At 37.4% G+C, this 19,161-nt stretch overlaps 1 protein-coding gene and 2 long non-coding RNA genes across 3 annotated transcripts; 2 read left to right on the forward strand and 1 right to left on the reverse strand.

The window, feature by feature from the left end:
* Positions 1-806: 806 nt before the first annotated feature.
* On the reverse strand, positions 807-2,298 carry LOC308384998. The gene is made up of 2 exons (XR_013969432.1): positions 1,967-2,298; positions 807-1,339 (listed from the first exon to the last, which is right to left on the reverse strand). It is a non-coding gene; the product is annotated as an uncharacterized lncRNA (long non-coding RNA).
* Positions 2,299-3,383: 1,085 nt separating this feature from the next.
* Positions 3,384-6,940, forward strand: LOC308384996. The gene is made up of 8 exons (XR_013969430.1): positions 3,384-3,635; positions 4,112-4,151; positions 4,297-4,343; positions 4,656-4,700; positions 5,532-5,561; positions 6,033-6,101; positions 6,308-6,382; positions 6,792-6,940. It is a non-coding gene; the product is annotated as an uncharacterized lncRNA (long non-coding RNA).
* A 1,058-nt stretch (positions 6,941-7,998) lies between these two features.
* LOC308384450 (major histocompatibility complex class I-related gene protein-like) lies at positions 7,999-11,629 on the forward strand (the record flags this gene model as incomplete). The annotated part of the gene is made up of 5 exons (XM_080863017.1): positions 7,999-8,602; positions 9,513-9,788; positions 10,316-10,618; positions 11,286-11,390; positions 11,619-11,629. The coding sequence occupies exons 2-5, from the start codon at positions 9,533-9,535 to the stop codon at positions 11,627-11,629; spliced, it is 675 nt and encodes a 224-aa protein (XP_080719143.1). The 5' UTR covers positions 7,999-8,602; positions 9,513-9,532.
* Positions 11,630-19,161: the final 7,532 nt, after the last annotated feature.

A 19,161-nucleotide genomic window follows, 5' to 3' on the forward strand; every position in this document is an offset into this window, starting at 1 on the left:
TGCTTGCTGTGTGGTCGGTTGTAATGTTAGATTGCACTACCAACAAAGGAATAAGCTTGAAAACAGGCTCTCTTTTCATTGTTTCCTCACCTGGAAACATCATGAGGGAGCTTATGTGTTGGATGTTACCAAAAGAAGGCGTCTAGCCTGGATAGCAGCTGCGAGACTAGCTGATATTCAGTTCTCTACCAGCCACAGATATCTGTTGGTGTGCTCCAGTATTTTCATTCAGGTAAGTTCTAAATGAGTTCATATTATTATTTATAGCCTGTTAATTTTATTTTCAATAGCACAAACTTAGAACAAACATGCAGAACTACCTTCTATTTATAGAGTTGCTAATTATTTGGCATTATTGCAACAAACCAGCCTATGAAATGAATGAAACAAATCCTGACTGGGTTCCAACACTACACATGGGGCACTACGAAATCCCTGCTTCAAACTACATGCTACATACCACCATGCCAATCAGATTACTTCTTCCATGTGAGGGTAAAAAGGTGACCTTCCTGGATAAGATGGCAAAGGTTTGCTGCGTTTTGGTGAACATGTGCCCCAGTGTGGTAGTAACACCAGGGAAAAATGCTCTTGTTAAATACTTTTAAGTCTTGTGCTGTTTATGTAGTGATAAGTTTTCAAAAGAGACAGTAAATTACAGAATGCTAGTAGTGGGTGATATTATACAAATGCTGTCATGATTTTATGTGAACATTTTGTCATTTGTAAACTATACATAACATTTTTTCTACATTGTAACTGATGTGATGTTCGACAAAGTGCTTTTAATTAAAAATAGGCAAACATTTCTTTGTTTCTTTATTCAACTTTTGAACAGTGGTATTTAGTAAGTACATATTCAGTAAATGCAAAGTATTTACATGGCCCCCTAAATTAAAACATTATGGGTTATTCAGAACAGAACTATGCTTGGAAAAATATTGTCCCATCAGTTGATCCAACTCCTCCACAGTAGCAGGTGGAACTTTTCTTTTTTAAGGATGGCTTCTTTTACCTGTCACAACGAATGGTCTGTTTATGTTTTGATCAAGAACCTTTTTTTTGGGCAGCTGAAGAGGAGAAGTCTATCTTATGGCCAACCTCTGGCTGTATCTTGGTCATATTAAACAGCAAAACCCAGTATGCAGGTTCATCTGTAACAGTCCTTGTGCCACAGATCCTCACTGTTGCTTCTACATTAAACAGAAGAGCAGTGACATGGCTGCAAGTCTCCACGACTCTAGCCATACAGCTGCAGTGGGCGGCTTCAACCTTCCCTGTGATGCTCACAATGACCTGTGGCTGCAATGCTGCAATTCAGTCTTTAAGAGTGCAGGACCTAAAACACACACAGACAAAGTTCATTTAAAGACAAGAACTTTAATAAGCCAAGTCCGACACAAATGTGTTTTATTTACTTTCAAATCCATTTATCATAAATGTAACAAATAAAGTGTTTTTATGTATCCATCTATAGAACGCTGCATGTTATATTCTAAATCTGCATGTTTCTTTTTAGAAACCTATCAGCAAAAAATGAACCTAAAGTATGTAATGCAAGGATGTAATCACTTTCAAGAGGGAGAAAACATAAAGTTCGACTTTAAGTGACAACTATGGACACCTAATATGACAAGCAGATTCTGCAGGTCATTAATCAATGTATAAAACTAAAACAGAATGTATTTTTAGTGACACAGGACACAAACAAGGAAGCAAGATGTGTAATTAGGATTATTTATAATAAATATGAATTAATTAGGGCAATTTCTTTAACCATAAAGAATAACTAAATCCTTCAGGACAATGTCACATCAATGCACTGAACTCACTATGTTATCCCTCTAACAGAGCCTCTACATGTTCTCACTGTAATTTCCCCCTCACGAATGAATTTTTACTAGCACTAATTTGAATGTTGGGGGGAATCAAACGCATTTTACTCGCAGTACTCAAGCTGACTTACCTTTGCTTGAATGACGGCGTACTCACAACGTGGAGGCTTAAAAATAGCCAAATCTTGTACCCAGTCCTTGGTGAATTGGATGTGCGCCTCCAGAGATTTATAATTGCGAAATTGGTGCGCTGTGTATGCTCTGACTCCACAGACAAGGTATGAGAGTAGATCATGCTAAGCCAATAGCGGTTTGGTCTTCAGGGTTTCTACTCCACGGCTATATTTCATACGGGTCCACATTTCAACAATCAAGTACCGTCTCTTTGCATCTGGACAGAATCTGTCTCTATACCGTCATTTTCTTTTGAGCTACGTTTCAGAATGGTTCGTAGCAATCTTGTTTTGATTTGTGACCTGCCAAGATGGTGCTGCGCTCCCACAATGCATTGCGACATTACGTCAACTCCAAAGCCCTTTGCGTGCAGGAGTGTATGCGCATGCGCATTGCCACGGTGGTTTAAAAAATAAAGATATAATGAAAAGTAATTAATAAAAATTAAATATTTAAACATTCCCACAAATGTGCAATGAACGTGCAAAAACTCTCTTTAGTAGTTGTTACTGTTTCTTTCTTTCTTCTTTTTTTTTTTTTTTTTTTTTTTTTTTTGAAAAATCCGGTTGTTCAGTCTGACGTCACTAGCCGTGTCTGGGTCTAAACTCCGCTGCAGGTCCATATATCAAACGATCACTATGGCATTATTGAGAGTTGAAAAACTGTCTAAAGTCTTTCATCTTTAATAAAATGATCAGCGTTCTGCTCTACCAGGTGTAACAATTGAGTTTAACATCCAGGCATCCATGAAAACGGAATTTATGACATTTAACGGAGTTAGAAGTTAGCAGGGTTTTGAAAACAAATTAAAACGTACATCTCTGTTATCACTTCCAGCATAAATGAAGACAGAAAACTAAACAGCAGTGACGTTTGTAGGGTTACTGAAGTTGGGCTAGCTGGTATATAATGATGTGCTACGTGACCGCTAGCGACACAGCTGTGTTAGCATAATATAAACAAGCTAACTTTTTTTCCACTCGATAAAAGTTAACGTGAGTGTTCTCAGTGGTCAGAAACAAATGTAATCGCATGGCAGGATGCTGTAAAAGGACCAAACTTCAGCCAGGAGAACAACTGAGATAATCCATCCACAATACGAGGTTAGTCATTCATATACTGCTGCATGGGCTGGGCTGTAGTTACATCCTAAGGTTTTAAAAACTGAGCTTAAATAAATGATTAGCGGTAATAAAAGCCGAGGGAGGTCAACAGTGATCACTGACTGTTTTAGGAGCTTTTTGAGATCAAACAGAAGAAAATACATAACATTAAACATGTTAACAACACAAAAGCCATATTAAACGCAGACTACTTTAGACCCGGAAGTAGGAGTCGTCGCGTCATCACTGAACAACCGGATAACGACGTCTCTGAGGCGCGAAATCTGACAGCGAGAGGAACGGCCGGATACAGGAGACGGGAAGAAACAAGCCGATTATGTTCGCGTTAATTAAGTGGTTGGAAGATGTAAAATTCTCAATTCTGCCAACTGAACATATACGAGATTTTAATGAGGATGAATAATTAGCCGGCATGGAGGAAACGGACCTTTATTTCGTGGAGTGGCGACAAGAAGCCAAGGCGGGTGGCCAGTCTAAGAAGCCTCCATCATCAAGCTAGCAGGTGCCTTTTCCCATATAATATTACTTTATTCTCGTGTATTTGGAACGGAAGCGTAGAGCTGCCCCCCAGGCAAAAGAGAAATATAAGTATATCACGTTATAACGTGAAAAGTTTATCGTTCTAACAATATACTATCATGTTTGAACAACATGTTTGAACAACATTGTACGAAAAATGTACATAATTATCACGTCCGTACAATATTGTGCGAACGTGACAACTATGTATATTATAATAACGTGATATTATATTATACAAACATGAAAAGCATAATGTTAGAACAATAAACATTTCACGTCATAACGTGATACAGCTCTATTTTTCTTTTGCCTGGGTGGCAGCTCCACGCTTCCATAATTTGGTAATCAAAATATGTAACTTAATTAATTATATTGTGACGTACTTTTGCCTTTTCTTATTATTCTGCCTTCTCAATAACTATCAAAGCCTATTCACATTTAATTTGGCTTTCACAGAAATCCTACCTCTCCTTCTGGCTACAGAGTACTTACCAAGGTTAGAAACAAAGAACAGTTATGCTTTATTAATGTTCGCTAATTACAATGTTCCACATTTCCTTGCTTTTTAAGTCATTTTTAGGCTTTTTAGAGTTTTTGTTTTTTATTTTTTTAGCAGTAATGTTTCTGCCTATTTATTTCAGCCCATGAAATCGAATGCAGATCTTCCTAATGTGAGATTTACATAAATGTAAGTAATTTTGTTTGTCATTGTCATTAATGTTGTTGCTGTTGTTGTTTTTGTGCAGTTTGCAATCATATAAACCTAGCAAGCATCAGTCAGCACAGTGACTAACCTAAACAGATTCTTGCTTTATTCACATATATTATATGTAATTATATATACCTGCACATTGTACCCAGGGTTGCAGCCACTTGGCCCCACCCCATTGTTGTGACAGCCCTGATTGTACTTATACACTGCATCTGAACAGGGAACAGTCTGCCACATTAATGTATTTTTAAGTGACTTGTTTGTAATACATGAATTTGTTTTTTACAGATGTCAAAGTCTCAACCTCATGCTGCCCTCCCCCATCCTCCTAAAGTAAGTTGTTGTAGTTTTTTATGCGGTGTCTGTGTCACATGCTAATCATAATTATTGAAATAACTGTTTTCTAACAGATTTTCCAAAACACTAGTTATGTTTGTTGTCATTCAGACCAATACTACTGCTTAGACTGTTTAGTGGTCATGCATGTTTGACAAGCTCGTTATGATACAAAAACAGTAGGCCTATCACAATAATCGATATATTGACTTAACACACAATACATGTACATGACCTCAATAATTGTTGATGATGTAATTTATCCGCCATTATATTTACAAAAATAAAATATAATGATAACAAAACAATAACATTAAATAACATTGTTTTCTATTTGTTAGAAAATTTACTATTTATTCAAGTTTTTAAGGTATCTAATATTTTGATTCCTAATTTCAATGATCTAAATACTTTAAGAATTAGATGTTGGTTTGTCAATTGAAAGTGTGTAGATCTTGCATTATTATGGTGTTATATTATGATTATACATTCAAAGACATAAAATGGTCTTAAAATGACAATGACATAACTTGTCGCAATTGTTTATGGGGCAATATACCGACCAACAAAAAGTCGCTATCGTAACAGGCCTTCAAAACAGACGGTTTTATGATTGATAAATTCAAAAAATAAATACATTTAATTTCTCTGAGATTCTCTAATATTCAGTTACAGTTCACAACACAGTTACCCGTACATGCAGTATTATACTGTAAATATAAATCTCTGCATTTAGCATCCCACTAGAAGCGTCACAGTTACTGCCTTTTTTTTTTTTTTTTACAAATACCTGTACTATCACTAACACATTTACTGTTTTACTTTTAGCCTGTGGATACAAATGCAGATTTCCTTAATGTAAGTTGTGCATTTTAATTACATCATGTTATTTTTATTATTATTTATTTATTTATTTTATTTTACATTCAAATATTTCAAGCTTCTTGGTTAAAGAAGCTTGATTGCTAGTAGGTAAAGAATAGTTCACCTATAATTCATATTCCCAATTAATTTCTCACCTCTGATTGAATGCCTTTGTTTGTTTTCCTTTTGACTATAACAAAACATTTTTGCTGGATATATATGGTGAATTTATATGCATAGATACAGTCGTAGTGCTTGACACATGCAAACAGCAGTAGATGTACTAAAAAGGAAATAATTACAATCATGATGTTGATTGCTGATGTCAGTATATATATTTTAGAGGAATGTTTTGTTTTTCACCCAAAATGAACTATATTGCTTCAGAAGAGATTTATTACCCTACCGGACTCTTATATATTGTTCTGTTTTTTGTTTGTTTTTGTTTGTTTTTGTTATTTTCAGGTTCAATGGTGCGTGTTCTTCTAATGGCCGCCTTCCCACTGGAGGTTTTGATCCACAGCAATTTAAAAGGTAATCAGCTTTGAAAGTCAGTTCAAATGGTTAGCTAATAGTACTTTAAAAAGCCTACAACTCTGTCACCAGTTTCTTTACCAAAAATTACCCATAAAAGTATCGCTCAATAGCATATATTGTAGTTCAAATGTTTAGTTGTACAAATATCACATTTTTGGAAATCTAAAACTAGTCAAACACTCAAATGTTCATGCTTTTTATAGGAGGACAGAGCAAAACGGACATCGGCGCAGAGTGAAGAACTGCCCTTGATAAGGACACTATGACAGCCATATATAGTAAGTGAAGACTTTCTGTGTATCTAAAATTGCATACAGCACAAGTAACTTACTTTGCAACCATTAAAATAGGTTGTAAAGTAAGTTACCAATACAAATAGGTGATGATGCATTGTAGTGGTTGGTCTCAGACAAAGAAGGTCAACAGATTTATGAATGCTGGAAGGTAAGGAGAGACGACCAAAAGGGGTGTTAGCATTACTGTAATGTGAACTGGATAGACTTCCCATCTAGGAAAAAAAAAAGAGGTAAAATTATGCGTAAAATATATCTGTATTAATATCTGTATTAATATCTGTATCTATATAAACAGAAATATCTGTTTGCTAAATGAAGCCAGCTAACATAAATCACATTTTTATTTTAACTCTGATAAAAGTAATAGAACTGTGACTTTTGTTTGTTACAGTGGCGGTAAGGAAGGGGTTTCCCAGCGTGTCCAGAAGGGCTTTGAGGATTGCCGTGAAAGCTGGGGGAACTGAGACTGCTGGAAAAGGAAAAGAAATTACATTTTAAGTATGCTGACTTATGTTCATACAATCACACACACATATACACATACACACATATGTGTGTGTGTGTGTGTGTGTGTGTGTGTGTGTATATATATATATATATATATATATATATATATATATATATATATATATATATATATATATATATATATATATATATATATATATATATATATATATATATATATATATATATATGTATGTATGTATATGTGTGTATATATATATATATGTGTATATGTGTATATATGTGTGTGTGTGTGTGTATATATATATATATATATATATATATATATATATATATATATATATATATATATATATATATATATGTATGTATGTATGTATGTATGTATGTATGTATGTATGTATGTATATATATATATATATATATATATATATATATATATATATATATATATATATATATATATATATATATATATATATATGTATATATATATATATATATATATGTATATATATATATATATATATATATATGTATATGTGTGTGTGTATATGAATGAATGAGATGGACCGATCCGATATTACGTATCGGTCCGATACTGACCTAAATGACTGGATCGGATATCGGAGAAAAATAAAAAATGTAATCCGATCCATTAAATATCAGGAAAGCACCTCACAAAACTTGCAACACGCCGTAACTCACCTCAGAACGTTAGCATGTCAGAGCAGTATGCATCACGTGATAGAGCGGCTGTGGCATGCGGGACCTGTCGGTGGTCTGGATAGCATTTGGAGCTTCGCTAGCAACCTGGCATTTCATCTCCGACAAAGTTATCCCCGAGAGAAGTAAAGCAAGTGTGTAAGTCCATCTCTGAATGTTTGTAAAGCAATACATTTTAAATATATAAATATATTTTAAAATGTATTTTAGCACATATATCTTTTGGCCATTTTTTGTATATTTTGAAATATATTTCAAAATGTATTTTAAAATATATTTTTTTACCGTATGGGTGATGTCACGACCACATGACAGCGAGCTGGAAAATGACTATAAACAAGAATCACTTTGAATCCGACGCTTCTCCCAGAATAAATCACAACGCTCTTAATTTTGTGTCAAAGCTGTAAAATGTGCTGTTTCACGTCCTCTTTAACTCGACATGTTTCCTCACTTTAACCCACAAAACTCACAGCGACTAAATCCTCAAGTAAACAAACTTTAATCAACTTTCCCTCGTACAAAATAAATGAGACGAACTGAATTAAAAATACTGACGCTCATCTCCAAAATCATCCACAGTACAGACATAATTACATGACCACAGCCCCGTGGTATCGTCTAGGCCAACATTCGCCACTTTTCCAATTCGTCTGGTTAAGAAATGATGTAAAAATCGCCATTTAATAAATCAGGACGCAGCAAAGGTTGGCGAAAACCCCGCCAGGACACCATATTTAGCGCCAACGGGCAGTGTTTGAAAGCCTTCGTGTGAGCAGCGAAAGAAACGACATTTTTGGCGGGGTCTTTGAGGGCTGTGCGCGACATTTAAGAGCTGCGGAAAAAACAGCGCTCTTGCTCGGTCACTGAGCTGCTTTACCCGGCGCTCAGTGACAGCTGTGAGGCGTTTTCTTAAACTATGCGGGGCCTCCTCATGTTTCTCATCCACTGTAGTTAAACTCCAATCAAAGAAGAAGGAGCGCAGACACCAACTCATCCCTCAGTCCGGTAAAGTGACTGCTTAAGTTTGACACTAGCAGCACTGACTAACAATGGGCTGTGAGGCCGTTCCTCAACTCTCTGTACGTGTTACTCAGGGCCACTGATCAATGATCGTGACAGTTTGTGTATTTATGATCGACACTGACCTCACAGCCTGTTGTTAGTGGTTTTAGCATCAGGCATTATGCAGATGTCCTGTTTCAAAGTTGGGGAAACCTGCAGTCAGCTGAGACTGAAGAAGTCATTTAGATGAGCGATGAAACGTTTCTCCCGCTGAAAACACGACGTCCAGATGAACAGAATCAACCTTTTTCTGGACTGTTTGTTTCACAAAGACCGTTCTGCGTTTGTTTGGGTCAAAAATGCAGTTTTCCTCCATTCAATGTCTTAAAAAATCTGTATTAAAAAAAAAAAAATGCTGTAATCATTTAAAATGCTTTAAATTTCAGCATAAACTTAGGAAAAGTGTGTAATCTTCATCAGCAGCTCCTCCTTTACAGCAGCATGTAGCAGTTCCGAGCACTAAGCCGAATGAATGGCGCGGTTTCATTCAGCGTTTTAAATGTCGCTCTGTCTGGTTTCAGACGCTTATCTGACGTTAAACTAAATCTAAGTCACTAAATCCTGCTGTGGGTAAAAACAACTTTAATCAACTTTCCCTTGTACAAAATAAACGAGACAAACACAAACTGAATTAAAAATAATGACGCTCATCTCCAAAATCATCTGTTTTTTTCCCAGTGTCTTTTTCTAAAATCTCCATTGTTAATGATGAGTGATTTTAAAAATCTTCCACTGAGACAAAAGCAGCCATAAATGTAGATCCTCTATATGTTGATCACGTCTCTGTGTCAGTATGAGACTTTAGTGCAGCCTCTCTGGTTCACTGCAGTCTTTGTCTCTGTGTTTCTGTCAGGTGTTCACATTTTCCAGTGGATGTACGGCTGTGAATGGGATGAAACAGGTGAAGTGAATGGATATATGCAGTATGGTTATGATGGAGAGGACTTCATCAGCTTTGACCTGAAGGACCAGACATGGGTCGCTCCAAAACAACAGGCTAAGATCACCAAAGACAAGTGGGACAGTAACAGAGGTCTGATCGCACAGTATAAGAATTACCTCACCCAGATTTGTCCTGAGTGGGTGAAGAAGTATGTGAACTATGGGAGGAGCTCTCTGATGAAAACAGGTAAAATCTATGACCAGAATTAGATTGTTAACCAATAGTAATATGTCTCAGTTTATTGCTTACTATGATATTAAATTAATATAATAACACTTTGTATGGCATTTTAATACATTCTTTAAATTTCATTTAATTGTATAAACTACATCACATCAAAAAGAAATCAGTATGCTTCTAATAATAATAATCTTCTTCTTTTTCAAGTTGCTCCTGGTTGCCACAGCAGATCTTCTTCCACAGTTTTAGCTCTGATATACTCATTTCTAATCCTTCTCACTCCTTATGATAATTTTAATATCATCAGCTCTGTCTCCTGTATTTGTCTCAGTGCCACCATCCTCAGATATTAAATCACAGCAGGTCTCACTGCCATCTTGTAAACCTTCCTTTCCACTCTTGCTCGTCTCCATCCACTCCACCTTGTCCGCGCTCTTTTCTTCACGTCTCGTCTGCACTATGCACCTCTCCAGCTCAAATAAAAGTAATAGTAATAATACAGAAAGAATGAACTGTTTGTCTTTACTCCACAGATCTCCCCAAAGTGTCTCTCCTCCAGAAGTCTTCCTCCTCTCCAGTCACCTGCCACGCTACAGGTTTCTATCCTAACAGAGCCGAGATGGTCTGGAAAAAAGATGGAGTGGAGCTTCATGAGGGTGTGAACAAAGGAGAGATTCTCACCAACAATGACGGGACCTTCCAGATGAGTGTTGACCTGGATGTTTCATCAGTCAAACCTGAAGACTGGCACAGCTACAGATGTGTGTTTCAGCTCTCTGGTGTGAACGAGGACATCGTCACCAAACTGGACAAATCAGAGATTCAGACCAATGAAGGTGAGTCTGGAATCAGGATCAGATGAGTGATGAACATGGGAAACACACACTTGAATTACTGCAATAACCTGTGGTTCATGTTGGATGAGGTAATCTGTTTGTTTAGGTTTTCTTTCTGTCAGAATAATTTTAAAACCTAAATCAGTTTAGACCAAGTTGAAACAGGAGGGTGACGAGACACAGCTGACAGAAAACTAAACGGATGAAACACTGAGTGAACTTAACGCAGGGACAGAAACAGAGACCCTTCAAGGACCAATAACACTCTGTGACTACAACACTAACAACAACTAAAACACAAACAGGTCTGAAGGATCCACTAACACAGCACAGGTGAAAATAAAGATCAGACAAGTAAAGTAAGTCAGACAGGTAAAAACTAGAAACTTTAATTTTAATGTGGTTTTTTTTTTTTTTTTTCTGGTTTTATGTGATCTGTTTATAACATGGAAGAATCAAACCTGCTGTGATACTGTGTTCATTCACCTGTTGTTGATGACTGGCTCAGTGTAACTGCTAAACATCAAACTGTGATACAGTTTGGTTATTCACTAATCTACATTAAAACATTGTCTGTGGTGTTTTATAGATAAAGGTCTGGTGTGGTCTTAATGAACGTTGGTCCAACAGTGAGATGAACTACAGAATGTAAATGTGTTGGTTTCAGGTTCTTCAGTCTTCCCTGCTGGTGTTGTTGTCCGGATTATGGGAATCCTGCTCCTCCTGACTGTCTGCTTCTCTGCAGTCTTTATCTGGAGGAGAAAATATAAAGGTGAGAAATATGAAACACATTTACCTTCAACAGTTTCCAACATTTTGATGTTTATGCTCTTATAATTTGATGTTACATGTCTGTTACTTCCCATGTGATAAAGTTCATAATGTGTAAATATTTGATATTCAATCAAATGTTTCATACAAGTGGTGCAAACAGTGCCTTTATTCTTATGTGCTTTTGTATGTTTTGAATAAATAACTGTGTTACTGTCTGTGTTTTCAGAGCTGCACTGACAGTAAGTATTTAATTTATTATATATATGTATATATATTTTATTAGATTTTCTTAAAAATAATTTTATTTGGTTTTTATATTTCAGATTTAAATGTTTATTTAAAATGTTTGAGACTTAAGATGTTTAAAAGATTTCTCTGTCTGTGACTCAGTGCAGCTTTAGAAAGAAATTTATCGCTCAACCATCTCAGCTTTGCATGAAGTCAGCCTCTCCCAGCTGTCATGACTCAAAGCTACATCCAGGACGAGATGCCAGTCTATCTGAGAAAGAGAGAGACAACCACACAAACTCACACATGCAGGGAAAACTTAGAATTAAAGTGATTAATTAATTTCTGGTAATTAAATTATTTTAGAATAAACATTCTTTCTGTGTGGAGCTTACATGTTCTCCCCGTGTTTGCCTGGGTTCTCCCCGGGTAATCCGGCTTCCTCCCTCCGTCCAAAGACATGCAGTTAGTGGGGATAGGTTAATTGGAAACACTAAATTGCCCATAGGCCTGAATGTGAGTGCGATTGGTTGTCTCTGTCTGTGTGTTAGCCCTGCAACAGACTGGCGACCTGTCCAGGGTGTACCCTGCCTCTCGCCTTAAAACAGCTGGGATAGGCTCCAGCGCCCCCAACGATCCTGAAAATGATCAGCGGAAACGAATGGATGGATGCATTTAACCTGACATGCATCTTTTTATACTGTGGATGGAAACCTACACAGTTACAGTGAGAACCTGCAGGAACTTATGATCAGGAAGCTTCCTGCTGCATCCAAAATGGAGAAACTGAAAATAAAACAAGACGTTATTTGGTTTTAATTTACAATGCAAGTCAGATTCAGTTTACATAAAATGTTTGCACTGAAAACCTTTAGTTTTGGTGAGAGAGATCACTGCAGGAGCTCTCAGGCAAAGCTGAGCACACACACACACACACAAGTGCTTTTAAGAAATTAAAGAAAACTGATTTGCTCACGATATGATTTACACTGTAAATCATATCGTGAGCAAATCAGTTTTCTTTACAGTGTAAATCATATCACAGAATATGATGAGCTTATGTTAAGACGAACTGAAGAGGAGGAGAGGGGCAGGTGCTGCTAGGGCGAGACTCTCGCAGAGTCCTTTAGTGCTGCAGGCAGGCAACATGCTCAAATAGTGCACAACTTCAGGTTTTTTATTTCTATATGATAATTCTGCATTATTACGCAATAATAAGTAGTCTGATGTCCTGTAATCATTATGAAGCTATATTATTATATTATTATTACAATTACATAATGCAATATATATTGTATTATGAAATACAATGAAAAATTACGTTTTTGTACAGAGTATCGGTATCTGATCAGTATCGTCGTTACCACGGACACTTGGAGTACAGTAAAAAACAAAACAAAAAACAAGCCTTATAAGTGTTGCTGCCACAGAGCTGCCCTTGCTTGCTTGATCGCTGATCTAGAACTTTCTACGTGTGTAAGCGTGTGGGTGGGGGAGGGGCGCATTGACTGGGCAGGAAAATCAAAGCCTCCATGTTCTGTTTATAAATGGATGGAAGTAGAGCTAGCTAAACTGAGCTCACTAACATATCTGTACTGTATTACAGAGCACAACAACATCGCCTATATTGTGCAGTTTAAGCAAATTCAAGCAATGCAGACACATTACACCACCCTACGTCACTTAGCTTCTATAATGGCTGCCAGAGCTGTACTGGGTTTTATCGAGCATTTTCCCGATGGGCCGGCCTCTGGACACTGGATTGCCCAATCCATCAACTGTGACTCTCTCCTGTGTGCAGTTCCCTCGTTATCCCTCAGTGTATTTAAGCCCCGTGTTTCTGTCTGTCACTGTTGCGTTGTACCATCATCCTACACTGTGTGTTCGGTCCATCAACCTGCCTAATTTATTTGTGTCTTTAGTTTAGTTAGCTTTTTCCTTGTTCAGCAATAAAGCTGTTTTTTAAGTTTACGTTTTGTGTCCTGGAGTCTGAATATTGGACCCTTTTTCTGGCTTCCTGCACACAGCACATGACAAGGAATTAAAAAAATGTGGGATTTTATCACAGGACAAAAAGGGCCTGTGTCCGGAGAGATCTAGCAGTATACAAATTTATGAATCTGTCATGTTTCAATAATCTTTACGGAGAAAATATGGGGAGATCAGATCAGTCACAGAACATTATATGGATATTATATGGAAATTAATATTATAAAATATCTTGTAAAATACAAGATATACATCCCAAAGATCACAGATCTGGCAAAAGGTCTTTAAAGATTTGTCTGGAAACATTTTATATAATAAAAGAAAATCTGCTTATAGCTCCAATGGCAAATTGGCAGGCCTTCATGTCAAAATATGAAGGGTCAGACACAGATCCTTCAGTGGAGTGTTTTTGTGTTTGTTTGTTTTTTATCTTGTCCTGCCTGGCAGCTTTTGCAATCAGAATAATGACTTGAACGGCAGTGCCAAACCCATTTTGCTTTTCCAAGGTCAAGTCTACAAAAACTCTATTGGCTCCTCTTGTTCATGTGTTTCTTTTATCTGTTTATTTATTCATTTCTATTTGTGTTACTTCAGTTATTACATTATATGTGGTATAGTGTGTCTAAGGCATGAGAGAAAAAAAGAAAGGGAGAAAAATCGAGAAAATATAATAAAAGGGTAGAGTACAAATAGAAAAGCACAATGTACCGCAAGCTGCTGCACCTGTAAAAAAAAAACAAAGATACAGCACCTGGAACAAAAAACACTGCAAATGCACAGATACACAAATCAATAACCTTCTTGTGGTGAGTGTGTGAGAGAGAGAATACCTGTGTCTTTGTCATAAAGGTACTTTAAAGGCACCGGTTTAGCTCAGTGGGATGAGCGACCCTGTGTTTTATGGCTGAGAACAGCAGGTTGAGTCCGACCTGTTGCCCCTTGCCACATGTCTCTCTCTCTCTCTCCCTGGCTTTTGTTTTTGTTTCAGTCTTAACTGTACCTTAAGGGCCGGAACCAGAAAAAGGCCCCAAAAAACAAATGTGCTTAATAAAATTAAAGTCTGGAAGCCACAATAATGCCCCCCAGGAGCCAGAGGCAAACAGAGATGGAACCAGGACAACCAGGCCATCCACAGCCCCCAAGAATACTGAAGACCGGAGGCCACACATCTCGGCTTTTTATGTAAAAACCATGTCAGCTTTGACAGTTGACTTTTCATATCCTTATAAAGGAATAAGGAAAGGACCACGGAGAGTAGCCTGCTCATCTCAGCAAGTGACTGTAAGAAACATGAGCAATCTGACAGCTCCCCAAAAATGAAGCTAAAACATCTCCAAAACGTCCAGGTCATAAGCTCTGATTCCTCCATGTCAGCCAATCCATCTGGGATCAAACCAGGGGCAGATCTTCAGAGTGGAGGCTGCCCATCTGCTGTAGAGCCTCTTCAGTAAACCCGAGAAAAAAAACAGAGGCCTCATTCAGAGGCAGTGAATGAGTTAACAGTTTTAGCTGAAGATGAATTTCTGAGGTTTGAAAATGTTAAATGTTTTTTTTGTAATCATATTTTCTAATATTCTTTTATGTATTTCTTGCATGTATTTTAAGACAGGTGGGAATTATGTCTCCTCACCCCCGTCTTCATCACTAATGGCCTAGTCCAGTATTTACTTGGGCGTGACTTAACCAGTTAACCAATACTAACCTGTTATATGTCAGCTGGTCTATCCATGAAGATGCGATTGGTTAATTTGAATTTTTTTCTGTTTCCTGTTTTTAGCGTAAGCACACTGTTACTGTGTTACTATGACCCTGATGAAGGCCACAAGCCGAAACGCGTTGGTCAGTCAATAAAGTTGACTGACCAACGCTCTTCCTCCTCACATGTGGTCACAACTCTGCTAACAAGAGCTCAGACTGTCCCTCTGATATCCTGAATTATGTCAGGATTTATACAACTACTTCAACTCCTGAATTAAACCATGAAATTATCACTGCTGCTGCCTAAAAAAGGAAGAAACATCTTCCTTTTTTAGTTTTGTTTCTTCCTTTTTTTGTTTAGTAAAATCAGGATCAGCTGATCTTTGCTTGATGTCATCTCCATTTTTTTCACAGAGTGTTTTTTCACATGTTGAGTTTCTTACACAGCAATTACACATCCGGAAAATAGAACCATGGAACAAGACAATGCCTGACTTGAGAACGTGCTGCACTGGATTGAGTTAGCTGCCCTAAAGCTCACTGCCACTGCAGTAGACAGTGGACTACAGACTACCATCAACTACATAAGAAGAGGATGGCCCAATTACAGTGGTAATTAACCACTAAACATCAGAACTTACATGAAAGTGAAAAGTTAGCTATCAGAGGCTGATGCCTTTTGTCTTACAAGGATGCAGGAGCATCATTCCAGGGTCACAGAGAGCAGACATTTTAAATAAAATATGCTGGGAAACAATGACTCATCAAGTGCAGAGATGTGACAAATTAATGGGTTTGGTGGCCAAGGCTCTTGGTGGAGCTGATTAAAAGTGATATAACTGCTGATACGTTATGTTTCATGTTAAGGAAACTGCTCTATAAGTTTTGTAAGTGACTTTGGTTTATGAAACCTTTCCTTATGTAATAACTTTACTTGCAAATTACATGAAGCTTATAGGTGAGTACTGTGAGGAAGATCTGTAATCACTCATTTGCCTGGTTTCCTGTGTGTTCAGGTGCTAATCAGTTCCTTACATCGGTTACACTTTCCCACACTGACATACTCAATGCTGACATCATCGTACATCCAGCTTGTTATCAGTGCTTACTTCAAAAGTCTGCATGCTGATGGTACGGTGGTGGCATCAGTGCCAGTGGAATTAGCAGCTTGGACATCTGAAAATAGCAACTGTCAGTACTGAAAGGTATATACAGATGTAATAGCAACATATAGTCTCATCCTGAAGTGATATTTTTCATTGAAGACTTTGCTTATTTCAGCAAGACAATGGTAAACAACAAACTGGAGCTATTACAACAGCATTTGCTGTTACCGGGTTAGACTTGAGTGAATTGTACACGTATCAGTTTCATGTTCTGGGTTGTTAGTAGTTGTACCCAGTGTTATCTTGTTTTGCTGTAGTTCATCTGTTTCATGGTTCAGTGTGTTGTGTGAGGCTTTATTTCAGGCAATTTATTTTTATTTGGTAGGAAAGTATAGAACGTGAGAGGAAAGTTGGACAAGAATGAAGACATGGAGAAAATAGTCTGGGACAGAGTTGAACCGATGTCCCTGCAGAAGGCCTTTGGTGGATGGGTCACCTGTTCTTTGTCTGTTTTTTATGTGGTGTCAAAGTCTCAATGTTCAGCTGAGTTTATAAATAACTTCAAGGTGTATAGTATAATTAAATAAAGGTTATAAATAAATAAAATAATTTATATATATAAAAAATGTGTCTACAAACGTTCTTGATTTTTACCACACAATGGCCAAACCATTAACTTTATTTGGAAGGTATCAACATCCTTAAAGTCTGACACACAAACAAACAAGAAAACTCAGACTTTATTATGAAAACTGTTCTGTCTATGGGTGGGGTATTCCACCTACACAATCAAAAGTAAAGATTTGTCTTTTTTTGTTATTGCTGTTCAGTCTTGACCTTGTGAGCATGACTCGCATCTAAAGATTCAAAGGTTTAGGCAACAAAACAACACAAAATTGATCAGAATGTTAATCCAGAGGGAAGGAAACACAGGAACACTCTCGACATTCCTTAGAGATGGGACACCAGGGAAGACCTGTGCACAGGGAAACATACAATTAATTGCCAGAAGTCGTAGAGGACACGGTCATATATCTCAGGGATGGTTTCACTCACAAGGCAGGTCAACGATTTAGAGTTGAGTGACTGTCAGCCACTGCCTCAAGAAGGTGGGTGATGATCCACATGTGAGGAGGGCGGGGACTTGAAGTATAGGCCGCCCACAACGATTACACACACACACAAACCTGCCAGAGGAATATCAAGGCAAGAGAATGATTAGCCTGACTGGGCAAAGGGGCAGGACGAACTTCATGTGTTGTGATTCCCGGCACTTTTAAGACTACATTACTACTGTCCTGTACTGCGTAATTGAAGTCTATTTTCTGTTAATGTATCTCACAAAATGTCTAAATATTTTGACTCTCCTTTTATTTTGATTGCACCGACTTTTTCACAGACATTTCAAAATGAATAAAGTTTTTTATTGAGTTACAGGCTTTTTGCATGTTAACTATTGTCTTTTGGAAAATGCTTATTCAGGCTTGAAAACTTCAAATATGTTGTGAGTAAAGTGCCAAACTGAAAAGAAAGCTGTAACAATCGCAGAATTGGTCAGCAGGGGGCGCTGTAACACTGTTTATGTCTCTATAACAGCTATCCAGCTTATCATTTTCAGGGTCGCGGGGGGGGGGGGGGGCGCCGGAGCCTATCCCAGCCAGTGGCGTGTCTACAAAATTTTTGTTGGGGGGGCAAGGTAGGGGCACAGATTTGGAGAAGGGTGGCAGATGTAATTGGCAGATAATGTTTAAAAACAATTCTACCAACCCTTAACCATAATTCAATAATCCTATAAACCTAATAACCAAATGCGCTTTTAACTCTTATTAGAATGAGATTTTAACCACTACGGTGCAAAGTTTTTAGATACTGCGTTGATAAAGTACAAGAGATACAATCAGTGCTTTGTCAGTGTTTACTCAGCATTCAAGGACAACAATATTTGCATAGTATTTTTACTGACATATAGTGCACATATGTTTTGAGCAAAAACATTTTTGAATATTAAAATACGAACACTTGTAACAAACAATTGACAAATTAGCCAGTTCCAATGTAAAACTTTATCTGCCTGTTAAAAAAAGAAGATAATCTTCTCACAAACTGGTGTTTGATTTTGAAACAGGAAAAAAGTGGAGAAACAACTGAAAAGACGAACATTTGAATAAAACCTGAAAGCAAGTAAATACTTTCTATGCTGCCTTATGGTAAACTTTGGTAATATTGATAAAGAACAACACTGGCTGATGATGAAATACAGTCAGCTGGCATGGTGACACTGCCAGTATAACCTGCAGGGCTGGACTGGGACAGAAAATCGGGCATTTTGACTAGAGACCGGCCCACCAGGTATTAAAGCCATAAAGACTTTGAATGAAAACAAATGCTGTTGTGACAGTGATGTACACTATCTTGTTGGTATATGTATGATTTCTATACATTTTACGTCAGATAAAAACTTTGGTTGTACGATTTAGATAATTATTTAATAAAAGCTAAATATTTTAAATGAGAATAAGAAAGAAAAGTATTTCTTTGTGCCCACTTTCCCTGTTAAAGCCCTACCTGGCCCCCTGGCAAAACTTTCCTAGACCCGCCCCTGCACAGTTACCAGCTGTCAGCTACTTAGAAAAGGATGCTGGTGTTATTTATCTCTCAGAAACAGTTCATAACTTCCCTTCAACTCATTCATGTCACCTAAAAGGTAAACCTGTTTCTCCATCACCTGTTCAGCTCTGATGGTTCAGT

This window comes from Rhamphochromis sp. 'chilingali', assembly GCF_963969265.1.
Source record: "Rhamphochromis sp. 'chilingali' genome assembly, chromosome: 17".
Classification (NCBI taxonomy): Eukaryota; Metazoa; Chordata; class Actinopteri; order Cichliformes; family Cichlidae; genus Rhamphochromis; species Rhamphochromis sp. 'chilingali'.